The following is a 20,379-nucleotide window of genomic DNA, read 5'->3' as shown; positions in this document are numbered from 1 at the left end:
GTGTCTCAACAAAGGCCATAAATGTCGCAAAAACACCATAAAAATCGGATTTATTTTTAAGTGGATAGAACCACGTGAAACGCGAAAAGTCATCCACAAATGTAACATAATATCGATAGGAGGCAACCGAAACAACAGGAGATGGACCCCAAAGGTCACAATGAATTAAATCCAAGATCTTTGAGGCACGTTGGTCATTAATCTCAAAAGACATACGATGAGACTTGGCAAGTTGACAAGGAGAACATACAACGGGTTTTGGTAAAATAGAAGAAACCATTACATGACCATCTTTATTCAATTTAGAAATAACATCAAAATTCACGTGCCCTAAACGGGAGTGCCATAATTCAAAAGATGCGGTGGGACGTTTAGTAGCAAACAACGAACAAGCCACCGGTTTATTGGGGAGAACATAGAGCCTGCGGTCATGCCTTCCTTGTGCTAGAATTTTCTTCGTGACGGATCCTGAATAGAACATGAATTTTTCGAGAAAAAGACATCGACATCATTATCAGAAGTCAACTTGCTAACAGATAATAAATTTTTAGTAAGTTTTAGGACAACTAAAACATCTCGCAATTTAATACGATTTGTGAGAGTAGAAGTCCCAATAGAGGTAATTGGAAGAGTTGTACCATTACCAAAATAAACCGAACCGTCGCCATAGAAAGACTCGGATTGAGTGACCGAGCCCGAGGAGGAGACCATATGGTCCGAGGCCCCGGAGTCAACATATCAATCCGGAGCGGGTGGAGTGACGCGACAATTCGCTAAAAACGCCTTCATCAAGTCCCTTTCATTTGGAATAGAGTTAGATGCAAAAGTGGAAAGTCGAGGGCAAGCACTAGCAAAATGCCCATTTAGTCTACATAGTTGGCAATGAGGAGGCCGACGGCCGCAACCACAACCGCCACGAAAAGCAACACGACCACCGGAGCCACCACCGCGACCCCGGCCAATAGAAAACGCGGGAGCAGCCCCGCTAGGCGCTGAAACAGTGGAAAAGGCGACAGCAGGGGTGGGCTCCCCATGGATCGATTTGATGAACAATTCATGGCTTTCGGCTTGCGCAAGGAGATCCCGGAATGAGTGAGTGATACGCAAGGTGCGAACCCCAATGGAAAAAGCTTCAAAACTGCCGCCGAGGCCACATAAAAACCAATGACATTTGTCGGATTCATCAACGGCTTGACCAATAGCCGCTAGTTGGTCACAAATGGCCTTGAACTTGCGACCATAATCAGAAACGGGAGAGTCACCCTTGGAGAGAAGCCGAAGTTGGTCGCGTAGATTTTGAACCCGTTCCATGGAGGAGTTTCCATAGGCGGATTCGAGAGCAGTCCAGATGGCGCGGGCGGAGGAAAGACCCACGATTTCAGAAAAAGCTTTCTCCGTGAGGGAGGCTTGGAGGAGAAGAACCGTGCGTTGATCGGCGACTTGCCATTCTGCAAAGGCCGGATTCTCAACTTGCTTGGCGTCCACGGTATGATGAGTGGGTGGAGCTTCCGAGGAGCCATCAACATGTGCAAGGAGATGTTGATAATTTAGGAGGGGAACCATTTGATTTACCCACAAAAGATAATTGGAAGAAGATAATTGGAAGAAGAGAGACGAATGGTGATGAGATGAATGAGGGTGTTCATCGGGAGGGTGGAGTCATTAGAGGAGTCGGCCATGGTGAGATCGCCGGAAACAATAGAGAAGTCGGTTATGAGGAAGGAGAGGAAGGGAGGGGTTGAAGGGCTCTTGATACCATGTAATGAATGGAATACCACACCAATAGGCATGGAAGTTATCTTATATAAATACTAGAAAAATGATACAGTATACACCCCTCAAGTATACAATAAATCTAATAGTTTACATAAATATAAACTAGGCTAATAATTATGCTCGCTTTATTCAATTTACCTTTTATAAATATAGAACTCTGAGACAACAACACACACCACAACCAACCATGTCCGAAAACCCTCACCAAATCACTTACAAAACAAGAGAAAAATTACAACATACATAAAGGGAACACAAATACATGATGATAACAAACTCAACTCGATCCAAACACGAGTTATTAGCTCTAATCATTTATCTGTAGCTGCGGTAGTTGGGTGTGTACATGCAACTCTCAGCGTACTTCAATAGATCCGTTGGGCGTGGAAGACGCGTTGCCAAACCTGAAATATCATTCGCCCAATTATTATTATTATTTATTATTACTCCCAACCCAAATTTAAACTTCAAAGTACGAAAACACGACATACCAAGGTCATATGCTTTCTCAGCAACTTTGGCAGCAATATTAGCGGAAATCTTTCTGATGTTAGTAAGCGGAGGATAAATCATCCCTTTATCATAGTGCTCTTGCGTTACTTGATTAGCCAATGCTTCCGCTGTATCAAAAATAATTAGAATAAATAAATAATAATGTGAAATTTACTGACAATGACTGAAATTGGTACACTTACATGCTGCTAAAAGCATCTCATCATGAACACGAATTGCACCAGAGATAACCAAACCAAACCCTAATCCAGGGAAAATGTAAGCATTGTTTGCCTGGCCAGGAATGAAGAGTTTGCCATCGTACTCATAAGGATCAAAAGGACTGCCACTTGAAAATATCGCTTTGCCCTTTGTCCATGTGTAAGCTTGTTCAGCAGTGCACTCTGCTTGTGAGGTTGGATTCGAGAGAGCCATAATAAGAGGTCTCTGCATACAAAAATTATTAGTATTTCATTATTGGAGGGCATTCTTGTCTTTTTACACAGACCGAGATAGCAAGATTGAGTACTGTGTCCCACCTCATTGACAGCTGCCAAGGCTTCAATCACATCTTTTGTAAATGTCTGTCCTACCCCTGATGTTCCTATCAGGACAGATGGCTTGATGGCCTGACAAATGATTGGAAATAAAATTTTAATTATTAGAAAAAACTAATCAAAAAGAAAAGAAAGAAAAAACATAAGAAATTGTCTCACCTTAACAGCATCCAAGAGAGTAGTGAGAGGTTCATGTTCATGAGCCCATGGTTGCTTGAAATGTTGAAGGGATTCTTTACGAGAACTAACAATTAAACCCTTGGAATCCACAAGCCATATCTTCTTACGAGTCTCTTCCACAGGAATATTTGTCTATAAACAATAATAAAAGACAAAATTATTATATTTAGGTTTATAATTATGCCTAAGTATGAAGGTGGTACCTTTGTTGATATCTCAAGAGCTATAAGCTCAGCTATACCAGTTCCCGCCTGAAATTCAATTTATGTGATGAATGTATATTAAAAATTAAATCTTTTAATGTAAAAGAAAAGATTTTTTTGCACAATTGACAAAAATAGACATGCTTACTTCTCCAGCACCAAGGAACAAGAATGTGTGATCAGCCAAACTACCACCAAGTAATTTCAATGATGCAACAAGACCAGCAAGAACCACAGATGCAGTCCCCTGTAACAAAATATTCAAACTTAATAATCATCACAATAATAATAGTAAAGGTAATCATAATCATAATAATTAATACCTGTATGTCATCATTGAATACCAAATGAGTGTTTCTATATTTGGCTAACAACTCAAATGCATTGTGGTTTGCAAAGTCTTCAAACTGAAAATTTTAAACAGTACCCAAATAAGTTTACATGAAAAGATGCATTTTCAGGTTATAAAAACTTACAGTTTTACATGGATTATTTACCTGTACAAGAACTTTTTCACCATAGTTCTGCTTTACTGCAGACATGAACTCTTCAAGCAAGTCATAATATTCCTGCAGAAACAAAAAAATTAAAAAGTCAAAACTTGTATTTATATTATATAAAGGATATGGTTAAGTTACAATAAATGTACACAACTTTAATGTACCTTTCCAGTGGTCCTCTTTTGTTTAAGACCAATATAGAATTCATCATCGAGTAGCTTCTGATTATTTGTCCCCACATCAATGGTTATTGGCAAACACTACATGGAAAACGTAATGATCATGAATAAATTTGCAATTTAAAGTGTTTAGTAGTTTATTATCTACGTAATTTAAATAAGTAGAAAAGTAAGTACTCAAACAACTTACAGCAGAAGGCCTAACTCCTCCAAGTGCAGTATATAACGCGAGTTTCCCAACTGGAATTCCCATACCCTGTACAAAAATAAGTGTTTTTTAGAATACAATATTGTTTCATCTGATAAAACTATAATGACATTGATGAAAATAATCATGAAGGAAAGAAAAATTAGCTTATGTTTTACCTGGCATCCAAGATCTCCAAGTCCCAAGATACGTTCTCCATCTGTCACCACAATAACTTGAATACTCCTCTCAGGCCAGTTCTTGAGCACCTCAAGAATCTTTCCCCTGAGAATTTGAGTTATTTCATTGTCAAGTCATGCTAATTTAAAGTGATTTAAGTAAAAAAGGTGAATGTGAGAGGTGTACTTCTCTTTCATGCTAATGTATAGACCCTGAGGGCGCTTGAAAATACTTCCATATTTCTGGCAGGCTTCACCAACTGTAGGAGTGTATACAACAGGGAGAAGTTCTTCTACATTGTCAATAAGAAGCTTGTAGAACAGCCTCTCATTTCGTTCCTATAAGCCATAGTAGAATGAGTATTTGGAATAAACAGAAAACAGGATGAATGATATTATGAACTTGTGAAAAAACGTTGATTACAGGAAATCAAAGAAAAAAAAAAGTCATAAAAGTTTCGAATGATACCTCAAGTTCCATCATAGCCACATATTTGTGCAGGGGAACTTCATAATTGCGAATACTTTGCATCAATTTCCTCTCCTGATGGATCATACAGGTCTCATGTAAGCTAAATCAGAATTAACCCAAATTGATCTTCAGTGTCTATAGAGATATTGGGGACAAATGCAAACCTGAAGCTCCTGTGTTGAAACAGCCGGAGGCAATAGACCTCGTAAGTAATGAGAATCTCTTTCCCTCTCGGTGAACGCAAGCCCCTTGTTATGGCGTGGATCCCTCAGCAAAGTGTATCCACTACAAACAGCAATCGTTTCATGAAATCAGCAGAATTTAAAGTACATTAAACGATCATAAATCTGTGAATCGTGATCCGCAAATGTCAATTCAGCATAACAAATAACTCCGATCAAACGGACCGAAAGCCGGTTGCATACTACACGTATACAGATTATCCGTACAGATTTAGCTTATACAACTACAAAAACATGCATCCAAATGCTTATTAACAATCATATTTGAAAAACAAAATCTGAATCGAGCTCGTAGTCATTCCAAGCTAATTAAACTCAAACAGTAAGCAAAAATAATCACAAAATTAGCACAAACTAAAGTAAGCGATACTTGTAGCAGCGAGATATACCTGGCGACGGAAACAGTCCAAGGCGTGACGAGTTGATCCTCGGTGGCACGATCTTCGCCGTAGACGTCCTCAACACCGCCTCCAACGGTGGCCTCTCCGTCCTTCATCGACTCCAACGTGCTATCCATTTTCTCTTTACAGTTCAAAAGCTTAATGTGTATCTCCTTCAATTATGTGATCAAAACCATAAACAGCTCTACGTATATATACATACCAAAACAATCTCATTCAACCATATTCTAGTCAAACTTTATTCAATAATTCGTAAATATAATGATTAAGGATATTGGAAAATATTATCTTATTTTTAATACTGTTATTACGTTAAAGTTTTATTGTTAAATATTGCAATAAATTAAAGAAAAGAAATAGCACCGATGCAACAATACTCGGAACATCGTGGGGACGATGTACACACATTGATGCAGGGAGTACAATTTTCTTATTTGATCTTATCGTAATATTGGAATTCAGCATTAAATAATGGGAGCCTTCAGTCGTTAGGGACAGACCGAGACACAAGTGGGATATTTAGATGAGTTCCACATTGGCGGCTATCGTGTAAATACGTTTATTGATTAAAAGTTCAAAATTATACAACGAAAATGAAAAAAGTTTAATATTTTTGGAATGGTATTTTATAGGGTAAATTACTCCAGTGCCTCGTCTATATATCAAAAAGCACGTTCAGTTCTTATTTTTAAAAATTAACTCGGATCATCCTTGAGTGTGTTTTTTCTTGCACGGTTAGTCCCTCCGCATATAAAAAGACCATTTTACCCTTATTTATTTATTTTTTGACTTATTTTCTATTTATTTGTTATTTATTATTTATTTATTATAAAAATAATTATTTATTGCCTTTTAAAAAAAAAAAGAAATAGACCCTAAACCTAAACACCTTCATAACCCGTCTCTTCCCCTATATTCTTCTTCATTCCATCTCATCTCCACCATCTACCATCACCACCGACATCCATCGTCGTCCCTTGAAGAAGAAGAAGAAACCAGAAAAAAAAAATTCAATTGTTTGAAACCAGAAATCCTGCAACTTAACAAATCTACAACTTGAAACCAGAAACGATGAAGATGCGAGGGTTAATCTGCAACTTTCTACTAGGTTTTACCCGTTTAGGTCACAATGGTTAGAGAGGAACGACGTAAATACTGATATTTTGTTTCGATTTGGGACCCATATCCGAGATGATTTAAAATGGGGACAAAAGAAGCTTATCGGAGAAGAAGAAAAGGGAGAGGGCAACCACATATGAGTGGAAAACCGCCACCACTAGAACAAACTAAACCTCATTCTCATCCATGGCTACGGAGGTAACTCAAGTGGTAATTCATATTGCACGTATCTCTATTGACACATGATTTCACTATACCAGATCTGGTGTTTTTCACCAAATCATACTTGATAAGGACAAAGCTTACATAGGTGTTTCAGGTGAAGTATGTGTTTGTTTGTGTGTGTAATAGAATGAAGAAATTAGGGGTTAATGGAATTTTGGTGTATATAATTAGTTACAGAGGTTTGTGGTGTACTGGATGGCGGAGATGGAGGAGAAGATGGTGGAGAAAGTGGTGATTTCTAGCAGTGGAATTGGGTATACGAAAGAGCATAAATCTGAGTATCTGGAGAAGATTGGGCGGAATGTGGTGAAGATTTTGGTATTGGAAAAATCAAGAGAAGGAGGAGGAAGAAGGTCGATGGTGGATGTGTTAAATCAATAATCGTCGGTGGTGATGTTATTTCCGACATGAACATAGGAAGGAAAATGAGGTGGTAGTCCATGGCGACGATCATGCGGGTTTCTGGTGGTCGTTGTATCTCCGGTGGCCGGATTTTAGTTTCAAAGGGAGGCGAGGGACGGTGAACAGAGGGATCGGAGAGTTTGGGTATTTCTTGGTAAATAGGGTGGGGGTGATAGGTAAATGTTTAGAAATTATTAATAAATGTAAAAATATCCGATTAAAGTTTATTTTTTGTTTTTCTTATTAATACAAAATAAAAAAACAAGGGCAATATAGTCATTTTATGTGAGGCAAAGGATGAATCATGCAAATTTAAACTAACGAGGGATTAACCGTGCAAGTTTAAGCCAAACAAGGGACGGTCCGAGTTAATTTTTGAAAATAGGGACTGAACGTGCTTTTCGGCATATGCATGAGAGACGATTGATGTAATTTACCCTATTTTATAATATATAGTGATAATCTGATTTTTTTTTTTCACAAATAACGATTAATGTTATGACATGATTATTCTGTAAAACTGGTTCTATATGCCCAAAACAATCCTTCATATATTCTAAATATGTTTTTATATACATGTGAAATTGGATATTATTGTAAAATTCATATTTTTTTTATTAAAAAAATGAATTTGAACATTTTTTTTTGTAAATATTCAAAAACTACTTTTACATCAAAATTAAGGTTCATAATATAAGAGAGGGTTGAGATAGGTTTATAAAAAATAAAGAAAAAGTCTAAATTTTACTTTAAATAGAAAGGATCATTTCATAGCAATAAGTGATTTTGCAATCTGAATAGTTATTTGTAAAAAAAAAAAAAAAAAAAAAAAAAAAAAAAAAAAAAAAAACCAAAAAGTAAGTAGCACGTTTTTATTTTGGTTCTTTTAGTTTGTCCGTTGGGTTACGCTATTCATGTCATTGGTATGGTTTTTCTTTCAGAGAAGTAATTGTCTGTGAGAGAGAGAAAGAGACCACGATATTGTACACGATCATTATGCACATGCCACATAGTCACAAGAATAGTTCGGGTTACACACGGCTTTTTAACACAAGGTATACCAAAAAAATTCATTTTTTACATTGGTGTTCACTTACATTAACAATCCGGTACAAGTAGTTATCAACATGATCGATTCAAAGAAAATTAAATACAATGATCCGAGTCAGGTATTACAATCTCTTTATTTCTTTCCTTGCTTATATAAATTTATCTCCACAACACATTACAAAAAGGATAAGCTCCAAAGAGCTTAGTGAGTAATTCTTATTTCAGTTCTCATAATAATTATAACTCAATTATTTTCTTTAAATACAGTAGTAATGGACATACAACTACTCAAGTTGTCATTTGTTTCTCATTTTATTACTTTATATTCTTTATATTTATTCTCATTTTCTCTTCTCCTATCTTTATTTCTCTTTTCTCGATACACACACTCTACTTTTCACTAACTATATATATCTTAGTGTTTCTATAGACACACACACACACACACTCTCTCTCTCTCTCTCTCTCTCCATGATTCATAATGCATACTCCATTTCTCGCTCTCTCTACATCTCTATCTATTTATCTTTTTACATATCTCTACTACTATCTCACCTCTCTATATCTCTCTCTTCCTATATGTACATCTTTATCTTCATCTCTCTCTCTCTCTCTCCCTCTCCCACTCTATATATCTAGCTTTATCTCTTTCTCATTCTCTGCATCTTTATCTACTTCTCTCTTCCTAGCTCTACATCTCTATCACTTTATCCCTCTCCCTCTCTACATCTCTATCACCTTCTTCTTCTCCCTCTCTACATCTCTAGTTCCATCTCTCACTCTCTCTATATCTTTCTCTCTCTCTCTCTCTCTCTCTCTAACTCCATCTTCGTCTCTCCACGTCTCTAGCTCCATCTCTCTCACCCTATTTGCATCTCTATCTCTATCTCTCTTCCTATATTTGCATCTATATCTCCTTAACTCCTATAGTAATATCCAATTACACGTCTCAACCATAATTACATATTAACGCATCATTTAATACTCGATTTCATATCTCAATTATACATGTTAAAAATGTAATACTTACTATGCATCTCAGTTATACTGGTATGTTGACTAAGATAGTATTAAAATACTATAATTTCCAATTACTCTATTTAATAAATCAAATAGTATTAAACAATCATTATTAACAATTATCACAATTACTTAACTCATACAATATTAAATATTAACAATTCAAATATTATACTCAACTGTGAGTATGCACAATAATTATCACGTATCTAGATAACAATAATCTAGAAAAAGATAAGATTACTCACTTCGTTAGTTGGTGAAGACTAACTATTATTCTAGTCTTCACCTCAACGCTACTTTCCTATTCATCACATGTCCAAACCTTTTTGGACAATATATCAAGTTCATTAGAACTTGTCTAATCACATCATTATATCCATAACATTGATCAATTACATGATCACAAACAATACTCGATAACTAATTGCCACCCAAACTAGTTACGTTTTCAAATATAATTCACTAACGACTTTACCCCACAAGCCGCAAATTAATTTGGCAAATCTCGATAAAATAGGGTATTTATCCCAAAATGACTAGATTAAAATTTAACAAATCATCGGGTTTGTGATATGTAACGCCTGTGTTTCTGGGCTTGCTATTTTCAGCAATGTAATAGTCTAGGTTAACCTTTGTAACCCGTTTTGAAATAATAGAAGTGTATTATATGAGTATTATGTGTTTTGTGCTTAATTGCTTAATTATGTGGTTTGATTAATTAAGAATAACAATAAGCGTCAAAATTTAAGTGTAAAATAAACTTGATATCTTTAGATAATGTTGTAGTAGTTGAAACAAGGTTTCCGAAGATATAAAGAATGCCGAAATCCGAGTTATAACGAAGAAGTTATGACCTATCGAAGTTTCGCGATAGAACCGACAACGCTGAATGACGTAAAAAGTGAAATTTACGTTAGAGCGATATTTAGCCTTAGTGATCTAAACGAGAATCGAAGATCTCGTTGTTAGTATCAAAGCGATAAAAAGTTAGGCGAGAACGGACGTCAAATGAAGAAGTTATGAATTTATAACGAAATTTTCTGTCCCGGCCTATTAAAATAAATATTAAAAATAAAGTCAAAATTAGCCGACGGAGTCTAAACGAAAGTTGTAGAGCGTAGTCTCATCTTCGCGTGGATATAAAGAACGTCGAAAACGGAGTTCGTATGAAGAAGATATGAATTTCCGAAGTTTATTAAATAATTAATAATTAAATTTAATTATTAAACCCGGCCTTATCCGAAGGCGAGTCACCGGGCTCATCCGGAGTACGCCCCGCGTATAGCGAAGAGTGTCGACACTTCAGATGACGCATGCAGTGACGATTTCGGACGCCAGTACGCCCCGCGTACTGCGAGGCATCAGCCTCCTATAAATAGGATGTGAGGTTGCCGAGTTTCTTTGCTATTTTTCTCTCCTCTCTCTCCCGTTTTGCATCGATTTGCGTGCCAGAAATACCCCGAAGCCCCGGTAATAGTCCTGAGATCCCGAAGATCCCGAGAAGTGCGGTTTCCGAGCCAAAGCTCTGCCCGCGAGAAGTTCGATTTTTGTAGAGATCTTCCATATCTGCTAAGGATTACTACTTCTACGAGCCGTAGTGTTGTCCGATCATCTTCTGATCAAGTGAGTGTATACTACCTTTCATAAACACGATAATAATACAAGTATGATTTGAGTGTACTAAGTATATTGTTGTTTATATGTGTGAGTGTGTGGTTACTTTCTTGTAACGCATAATTATCAAGTATTTAATATAAAAATACATGTTATGTGTATATTTTGTTGTTATATGCGTGAATGTATATTCACTTTCTTCTATCTCATAGATATGATTTATTCTCTATGAAATACGTGTTATGTGTATGTGTCTCATCTGTTGTTTTGGAATATGTATTGAATGAGAATGCTATGCAGGTTTTAAACTACGTATAAAAATATATATTTTTATCTACTAATATGTTGGGTAGAACATGGGTAGATAGTTGGTGTGTAATAAACAGATGAGAGGCCTCGATGTTGTTTTGATCCAATCATCTAGCGGAATTTAGATGACCACCACGGGCTTTTCTAGACAGTCCAGTGGAACGCTAGCAGGCTCATAACCTGTAGGTGTTAATGAACTTGGGTGTTCATTCGTTGTATTCCATCCCCCTCATGGTTGCCTTATTTGACTTATATTGCTGAGGAACCCCCGAAGCATGTGTTGTCACCCCGATGAAATATTCTTAGACTAGGTCTCTTGTGTTAGTTATTTTAGGGACATAAAGTGAGAATAACGGGAATGGGTAATTGGGTTATTGTTGGTTGATAATAATTAATTTAATTATTTATTGTGGGTTGAAAACCCTATATGCTCACCAGGCTCCCAAGCCTGACCCACTCAGTTTTATTTGTATTACAGGAAGTGGCGCAAGGGCGTAAGATGGATGAACCATCAAGTTGTTTTGTTTACAAGTCTGTATATGTATATATTTGTTGAATGACTTGTAATGTTATCGTTTATGCTTATTGGTCTGTATCGGAACATGACACCCCGAGTTTTGATTATGTAATGAAAATACATTTCTTTTATGAAATGCTATGGTAAACATTGTTTTATCATGTTTTGTTTTTGGGAACAAATTCTGCAACTCTTTCAAATCAAAAGGATTTACTCGGAAATTATTTTAAAAGCATAAATGAAAATCGGTCTTTTCTGGCCGAGATTTATGGGATGTCACATGATATCACCATATCACGAAATCCTATAACACATACTCGGGTCTAACAACTCTTTACAAAAATATCACATAAACGTTTTTACGTAAAATAGGATAAAATATAACTTCGTTGATCCAATAAATAAACTCACATACTCCCATACACTAGTATAAATTTATCGATCTAATTTTCCGAGAACACATCCCAAGCATAATCTTTGATCGAACGTTTCAAAATCCCTCAAATGACACGGGACTCTTATATTTATACCCTACAATGGTCACGTTGTGGCAATCAAATGGATCCTGGTTTCGCCACGTCTACTTCCATCCTTGGCTGCCCCCCATCCTTGGCTCGAAATTTTCTTAAGAAATGACATATTTGTGCGGGTACCCTCGCAAACTTTACGCGGGTGGGGGGCAGCCAAGAACTCCATCAAAATTCAATAAATTTATCGTTTCAAACATTACACCCTAACTGCGATGTGTCACTGTTCCTCGTCTACTTCCATCCTCCACCATATATTCCTCCATTCCCTTCTCCCACTATTGATCAACCATCATTAAACCATTCCCCATCCCCATAGCATTCTAGTATCACCGTCAATTAGAAAAATAACAAAGGTATGTGATAGCTTATTTTATTTCCTTATTTTTATTAGTTTATTTTAGATTTTTAGATCTTTTATCATTAGTGCATTGTATTTTATTTACTTTTCTTTAGTATGGATCGTACCGGGTGGTTGTTATGTTGCATAAGATATTTTGTAGGTTTTTCGGTGCTTGTTGCGGTTGTGGGTTGATTGGAGACGGGCTTAGTGGGCTCCCGAGGCATTATTGGGCTTGGCGGAATCAAAGAGGAAGAATTGGGCTTTGAAAGTTATTGGCTTGGATTATTTGGGCTTATGAAGATGGATCGTAAATTTCTAATTTTGGGCTTGGAGCATCCATTTGGTGGCTAAATGATGATTGGTGCATTTCAAATTACATGGACAAGGAGGGGGGACCAAAGGAATCTTTGGTAGTGGAAGGGTGGAGTGGCTTGGTGGACCAATAGCATTACAGCAACATTTGCGCGGGTGGAATTTTCGTCACGCAGGTACCCGCGCAACTGCCCAGTTTGGGCATTTTGGTCATTTGGCTTGCCATAACCCTTTGGGATCAGATCTGGAAGGTCATTCACGATTTTCCACCATTAGAGACCTGTAAGAGGCGATTTTGGGAGCTAGAAACCATTTCCTTTCATCTTTCCAAATCTTAGGTAGTTTCTTTATGCAATTAGATTATTGTTCTTGTTACTTTGTTTCCATGAGTGGCTAATACTCTTATTTGGTTGACTTTGGCTGAAAACCAATGAATGTTTGTGGGTTTTGAAGGATTTATGTTGATTATCAATTTATTCCATGTTTATGATTCTAGTTTGCAATTCTTATGCTTATTTGATGCTTTGATCATGAGCTTAGTATTTGATTGAGAAATGGTTGATTTATTTCATTGATTTTACATTGGATCATTGAATTTATCTAGAACAAAGGCTTTATGATGGTAGAAATCATCTTTAGCTTATGAATCATATCTCCTTTATGGATGTGTAAGCATTTGACATCCTCTAGGAATTAGGGATTCCTTCATTCTTAAGGCTAATTGATTTCTTGGGATTGACTGCTTCAATTGACCCTTGATCTTAATTAAGAAGGTGTGTTGTGGGCTTCCCCAACCTCCATACTACCTATGAGGAATCTTGGCATATCATGCTTCATGATTGCTATAACCAATTTGGGATGAAGGATAAGCTTTGTATTAGATCCTAATGATAAACACACAAATGTTCATTGTGTTGAATTGCCTTAGTTAACCAATTATTCCCAATCTTTGAGCATCTCATCAACTTGCTTAATTGCAAGGTTTTTTTAGTTATTCAATTATTTTAGTTTTCAAGTAAAATCAAACACCCCCCTTTTAGGTTAATTGTAGTTAGTTAGTTTAATTTCACTAGTTTTATTGAATTGCATTGGTGATTGAATACAACCATTTCTCCGAGGATCGATACTCCTTTTACCATTATATTACGTTCATTTAGCAATCAAAGGGTGTAATTGCTTGGTGGGCTTGACATCCCCATCAGTATGTTTTGATTTTGATTTTGATTTTGATTTTGATTTTGATTTTGATTTTGATAGTTCTCATACTAGATGTATCTATTACTTTTTATAGTGTATGTATGAAGATTTATGATGCATTGTGTTGAGTTGTATATGGTTCTATCACATTTTTTTGTATACATGAAATTTTTGATTTTTTTTTTATCAATTATGCATCTTGTACGAAGATTTAAGCATATTCTTTTTTTTATTTGGTATTTATGTTCAATATTGCTTTGAACCTTTTTTGAGTATGTTTGTAATAATGAGTTGTAAGGTAAAGAAAAGAAATAGAAAAACAGGAAAATCACACATGAATTGTCAAAACTCACTTCTAACTTTTATTAAAGAAACATAAACTCAAAAACTGCAACTGGAATAGAATGATTACAAAATCCTAGTCTACTAATTTTATACTAAACAAAAAACATACTAGTATAAGACTAGGATTCTATAGAAACATATAAACATTTCATATTCTTATTTCCTTATGGCTCAAGGAAACAAGTAGGACTTGGACAACAATCCAAGCTACATGGACGACACTCCACGTTTGACACAAACTGCTCCTGATCCGTACAAGCTGCCACAATCAGGTTCAGGTAATTCACCAATAGGTGGTGGGTCGTTTAATATTTAAAAATGATAGTAACAATTTAGAAAACAATAATACAAAACATAGGTAAAATGGCTATTTTACATGCATTTAAGGGAGATGGTTTAATGTGTGACAACTAGCTTATAAGCTAGTTTGTTTTTCAAGTTTTTTAGGTTATAATATTTGGCCATCTAAAGTTAGTTTGTTTTTCAAAATTTTAGATTACAATGTTTGACAATCCAAAAACTAATTTTTAGAGTAGTTTTTAAAAAAACTACTCAGAGTAGCTTTTCAACTTATTTATAAAGTTTTTTAAAATTCTCCCAAAATCATTCTTTAATCATTATAAGGAACATATTTTTCTATATGTTTTTATCTATTATTTTATATTTTTCAGTTAGTTTTTACGAAAATTATTTTTTATGAGTTAATTTATTAGTTATTACTTAGTTATATAACTGCTAACTAGTTTTTCATCTGTCTATAAACATTTTCTCTTTAAAAAAAATACCTATTTCCACACCAATAAACAAATAAACAATAAGATAATAAGCTAAAAATTATTTATCCAAATACCCCTAAATTGTTGAGTTATTTAGCCCCCGAAATATAGCCTTACGTCAAAGCGTCAACCACAAATCCATAATGGCATAGACCGAAAATGTAATTTACTATTGTTTGTGTCATGTAGGTGTAGAAGTTAGACCTTTTTTAAAAATTGAAATCACCGATAGGGATGTCAAAATGTATCGTGGGACCCTGTTTCCGTGGGAGCAACGTCCTGTTTGGGGGATTTTTTTTTAAAAAAAAAATTGGGGGCTGGGACGGGGGCGGGGGCAAGGTTAACCCTCGTTTTTAATTTCGGGGGCGGGGGCGGGGTAGGCAATCCCGTCCCGAAATCCCCATGGGGACCCGTTAATAAATTACACATATATTTACATATATTAATTATATAAATATAATAAACAATAACATGATTTTGAGCTTTTAAAATTCATCAAAAAACATGTTTTTAAGTTGTTAGCATAATTTTTTAAAATGCCATAACTTTTTTTTTAACATATAAAATTCTGCTATAAATAATGATTTGTTATCTAAAATATAGTTTTGTCACGACCCAATTTTCACAACCAAAAATTTTTTTTGTTTAAAAACGTTACTTTAGAAAATATTAATAACTAAAACGTCGTTTGATCAATCATAATATAAACTGAACCATGTCTGAAAACCACAACATACAACCAATCAGAATATCAGAGTATCAATCCCAGAAAAGCTCGTAAATGCGGAAACCGGAGAGTGTGTGTGTGACGTGCTGCTACCGCGCCGGCTCCTTTCCCCTAGCTGAGGAGGTACCTGAAACCAAAACTGAAACTGTAAGCACAAAGCTTAGTGAGTTCCCCCATAATACCCCATACCATGCATACATATAACAAACAATGTTCAGCTAGGAGTTACGGGCCTTGCCCACCCTCGGGAAGATACGGGCTCTGCCCACACTTCGCAAGCCGGGAGATACGGGCCTCGCCCACACTTGTGAAGATACGGGCCCTGCCCACACTTCGCTATCGGGGAGATACGGGCCTAGCCCACACTCCAACGTCGGAGAGATACGGGACCTGCCCACACTCAACCGCTAACCCATAACATACAAGTATCACGCAAACAACAAGTATAAGCAACTCTATCATATTAACACATATTTCATACTTGACTAAACCCAGAGGTACGGGCTCATCCCACACTCTAGTACTAACATCTCGTCTACACGGGTCGGCCTTGGTGCCTTAGACGCATTCCTACTGGAAAGGAAACTCACCTCGAAATAGCTGCTGGTCTGTGTGGGAATTGATCATCTACTACTGCTGCTGCTGCTCCGGAAACTCCCCGGCTGTAATTCCCACAATATACTTAATCATACACTGCTAACTGTCCTTTGGGTAAAAAGACCATTTTACCCCTGGTCTAGCCCTAAGTCAAATCAGAGTCAACTTTTAGTTGACCCGACTCGCCGAGTTGGCTCTCCAACTCGCCGAGTCCCTGTCCAGACAATTGTCCTGGGTCCCTGATTCTACTCGTCGAGTTAGGCTATGACTCGACGAGTTCATCTCCTAAACTAACATTCAACCCCTTCATCCTACTCGCCGAGTTGTATGAACAACTCGTCGAGTTCATCTTCATCCGAAGAACACTTATGCTAAGACTCGCCGAGTTGTATGAACAACTCGTCGAGTCTGTTCTTGATCTATGAAGATTGCCTTGGACTCGCCGAGTCAGGGCATTGACTCGCCGAGTCCTAACATGGGTGAGTTCAGCTCCCAACTCACCGAGTCACCCCCTATGACTCACGGCTCAAACTCGATACATCATAAAGGGACCAATTCGGTGACTCGCGACTAGACTCGCCGAGTCACATATACGACTCACCGAGTCGCCGCCATGCATCCACCAAATACACCGATTTGCTCGATTCCAGTCCATGCCATTCATAGATCTGGACTTCTAGGACACAAATCACACGTAAAGTTTCCAACTTTACGTGTGGATATTCACCAATATGGATTTTAGGGCTCAAAATGCCTTAAAAGGGTAGATCTAGGGCTAACAAGCAACATGGGGCCATAAAGCTAACAGATCTGAGCTCCTGGAGCTCAATCTTGCCTAGATCCAGAGGCCAAACATCTTATTACGACATATAATGCACATACAAGCTTGGGGATTTGACCAAGAAAGACCCAAATGAAGTTTTAAGCATAGAATCATGGGGAAAATGGGTTATACCTCAAGGGAACTGCTGGAAGAACACAATAGTTGCTTGGATGGCTTCCCTTCTTCTGGATCTACTTCCTTCCTCCTTCAAAACCTTCAAAAACACACACAATAGCCTCAAACTCTCAAGGAACAGCTTAGAACGAGGGATACAGGGCTCTAAGGGTGAATGAGGGCTGGCTTGGGGCAGTTAAGTCGTTTAAATAGGGTGCAAACCCCTGAAACTTAGGGTTTCATCCAACAGCGGCGACTCGCCGAGTCCAGGATATGGACTCGCCGAGTCGCCAACTTAAAACGTGACCTGGGTCACGTCTCTACTCGGGGAGTCGGACCTATGACTCGCCGAGTCCAAGGCTAAAATAGGCAATATTCGAATAAGATTTACATACCAGAAACCAGGTGCTACAAGTTTCTTTTAGCATAAATAACAACTTCTTTTAGCAAAAAAAAAGTAGCCCAAAATCAATCGGGAGTGGGGGAACGGGGGCGGGGGCGGGGGCGGGGAACGGGGAAATTTCGAGGGCGGGGGCGGGAGATGCACTACCTGTCCCGTTTGCCTCCGTTGACATCCCTAATCACCTATAATGGCCAGCCGATAAAAACGACTTTCTATGTACATCCATTATACGAATCATGGCTCAAACCTCATATGCACATCATTTTATGTTTTTTCTAGAGTAGTTATTATTTTATTTTTTTTATATGGGTGGTCATTGATGTGGGGTTTTTCTAGAACAATTACTAGTGATTGATTTTATTTATTGTCTTTTTTAAAAAACATGAAGGACAATTTTATAGTATTAAATCAGGATCGGTTCAGACGGTGGGCAACCCGAACGATCGTCCATGATCCATGTCTCTAGAGGGCCCAAAATTTATTTGCTTTATAGTGTATATATATATATATATAATTATTATCTAAATGATTTTTAGGGTTTAAAGTTGGTTCAAACTCAAATTAGTTCAAAAGATAAACAATTTGGTTTGTTTGTTATTGCTAATTGAATGTGTTTATAGTGAAGAATAAATGATATTTTTTTAATCTTTATTATATTTCGGGGACCATTTTTTTCTTTTCGCTCCAGATCCGATATACGTTTGGACCGATCTGATTAAATTATTCCAAAATTGATGGTGTTTAGAATAGTTAAATGATCATATCTTTCTAATTAGTTTTACGATTGATGTGACACATTAAATCATTGAATCTAAATATTCTTTCCTCTTTTAAAAATGTAACAAAAACCAATCATGCAAAAATAATTGCAGATAAACAAACATAAAATCTAATCAAATGCAGTGAACATATCATCAAACACAAACGAAACTCCAACTAACAATTGGAGTCGCATTTACTAAAGAAGTAATTCGAAATAAATGAAATTTTTTCCATGTATATTTGGTTTAATAATGGCAGATACATGTGTGTAAGTCGGAACCTTAAACGATATTACGAAGGAGAACATTACGTTATAAAAAAAATAAAAAAAAATAAAAAAACATATTTAAAAATAAATTTTTGTATATTGCATAATACACACTATAGAATAAGGTTTTTACTTAAAGGTAAAAAAATGTATTCAAAAAGTCATCCAAATGAAAACATCAACACGGTTATTTGAGTATCAAATCGGATTCATATACACCTAGTTGGGTAGTCAACGTATCTCTAGCTTAACTTTGTTCTATGGTCAAACGTTAAAACATAAGATTGTTATACAAGTCTTATTATAAATAATTTCTGTAAGTCAAGCAAAAGCAAATTGATAATTATTTAGTTTAAATTATTCAAATATATATAAGGATGTCTTTTTTTAATCATTTTATGTATTTGTGGGAAAAACTGACAAATAATTATAAGTTGGTAGCTTATAACTGATCGGTTGTGTTGGTAACTGATCAACTATTAGTTTGTTGCTGTTAGCAGTATCTGAACTTGTAGTTTTTATTTGTTTAAAATATTTAATGTTTATCAAAAATAGTTATACAGTTTTAGAATATGTAAAATAATAGTAAAAATACAAACTTTAAACTCATACGGTGACAAATCATTTTTCTTTGATTTAATTTTCTGTTAAAAGTAAAAGTAAAAGCTCTTAAAGCTTTTCAAAAATTCGAACATATCTGTTATCAAAGAGCAAAACATATTCAAAAATCATTCCTATAACAAGTTTTGTTACAATACATTATTTGATTTTGCTTGTTCAGAAAAACAATCCAAAGAAACCCTCTTAGAGGTAGTAATTTGATTTATTTGTTCTATAAAATGAAGATCTAGTTTATGGATATTATATAGTTATATCGCTCTATTTGACATTTATCACCTCGTCGTCCATAGGACTATGGCATTTTCTTTGAAGTTAGACTACTAAATTGTTCCAACACTACTCGATCCATTTTAAGTTTTTAACTAATATTATATCATTTCTTTTGTAAAAAAGTTATGTAAAATACTAAAATTCCATTTCTATAGGTGCCCAACAAGAATTCCACTTGTTCAAAAAAGTGCAACGCTCTTTTATTTTAACTAAAAATATAACTTTTTATGCTATTAAATTTGTCAACTAAATAACTAAATAACATTTGAAAATATCAACCATGGGTAGTTATTTCAAGAAAGGAAGCACACCGTACAAATCTTCGCCATGGAAGAACTTATTTCTTTCTTTTCAAAGAAATTTTCCTTCCAAAATTCAGATAATATTGAAAATTTCAAACCACGTTGCTATAACAAAGATGGAATAACTTTATTTGGTGTTTTGACTTGTTTAAATAAAGACTTCCTTTTTGTATTTATGTTTCTCAACTTTTATATGACCATTAGATTATATACTTTGAGACATCAAGTCAATAAATACATTTTAGAGTTATTACTTGGAAACTAACATTTTTGTAATGTCTTAAATTTGCAATTAATCGATTTTATATTTTAAAAGGATAAGCAACTCATATTTTTTTGTATGATTCTCTGTCATATCATGTTGA

The 20,379-nt window shown here is 35.9% G+C and overlaps 2 protein-coding genes across 2 annotated transcripts; both read right to left on the bottom strand.

Annotated features, from left to right (window-relative positions):
• Nucleotides 1-738: 738 nt before the first annotated feature.
• On the bottom strand, nt 739-1,563 carry LOC145010079 (uncharacterized). The gene has a single exon (XM_078968667.1). The coding sequence runs from the start codon at nt 1,561-1,563 to the stop codon at nt 739-741; it is 825 nt and encodes a 274-aa protein (XP_078824793.1).
• A 337-nt stretch (nt 1,564-1,900) lies between these two features.
• Nucleotides 1,901-5,558, bottom strand: LOC145011329 (NADP-dependent malic enzyme-like). Its single transcript, XM_078970029.1, has 16 exons — nt 5,357-5,558; nt 4,890-5,010; nt 4,723-4,797; nt 4,441-4,592; nt 4,254-4,359; nt 4,078-4,143; nt 3,873-3,968; nt 3,706-3,777; nt 3,532-3,615; nt 3,357-3,455; nt 3,209-3,256; nt 2,985-3,137; nt 2,808-2,897; nt 2,472-2,715; nt 2,268-2,396; nt 1,901-2,180 (listed from the first exon to the last, which is right to left on the bottom strand). The coding sequence occupies exons 1-16, from the start codon at nt 5,482-5,484 to the stop codon at nt 2,092-2,094; spliced, it is 1,752 nt and encodes a 583-aa protein (XP_078826155.1). The 5' UTR covers nt 5,485-5,558; the 3' UTR covers nt 1,901-2,091.
• Between the last annotated feature and the right edge of the window lie 14,821 nt (nt 5,559-20,379).

This window comes from Lactuca saligna, chromosome 8 (assembly GCF_052625555.1).
Source record: "Lactuca saligna cultivar CGN05327 chromosome 8, ASM5262555v1, whole genome shotgun sequence".
NCBI lineage: Eukaryota > Viridiplantae > Streptophyta > Magnoliopsida > Asterales > Asteraceae > Lactuca > Lactuca saligna.
This window is presented reverse-complemented; position numbering and strand designations above follow the sequence as displayed.

What these genes read in the sequence shown, in the direction of transcription:
- LOC145010079 (XM_078968667.1), bottom strand. Translation starts at nt 1,563, where the DNA reads ATGGTTCCCCTCCTAAATTATCAACATCTCCTTGCACATGTTGATGGC.
- LOC145011329 (XM_078970029.1), bottom strand. Translation starts at nt 5,484, where the DNA reads ATGGATAGCACGTTGGAGTCGATGAAGGACGGAGAGGCCACCGTTGGA. An exon ending in CTCTTGAGATATCAACAAAG is followed by an intron (nt 3,138 to 3,208) that starts GTACCACCTTCA and finishes TATTGTTTATAG; the next exon opens with ACAAATATTCCTGTGGAAGA. An exon ending in CTCTCTTGGATGCTGTTAAG is followed by an intron (nt 2,898 to 2,984) that starts GTGAGACAATTT and finishes ATCATTTGTCAG; the next exon opens with GCCATCAAGCCATCTGTCCT.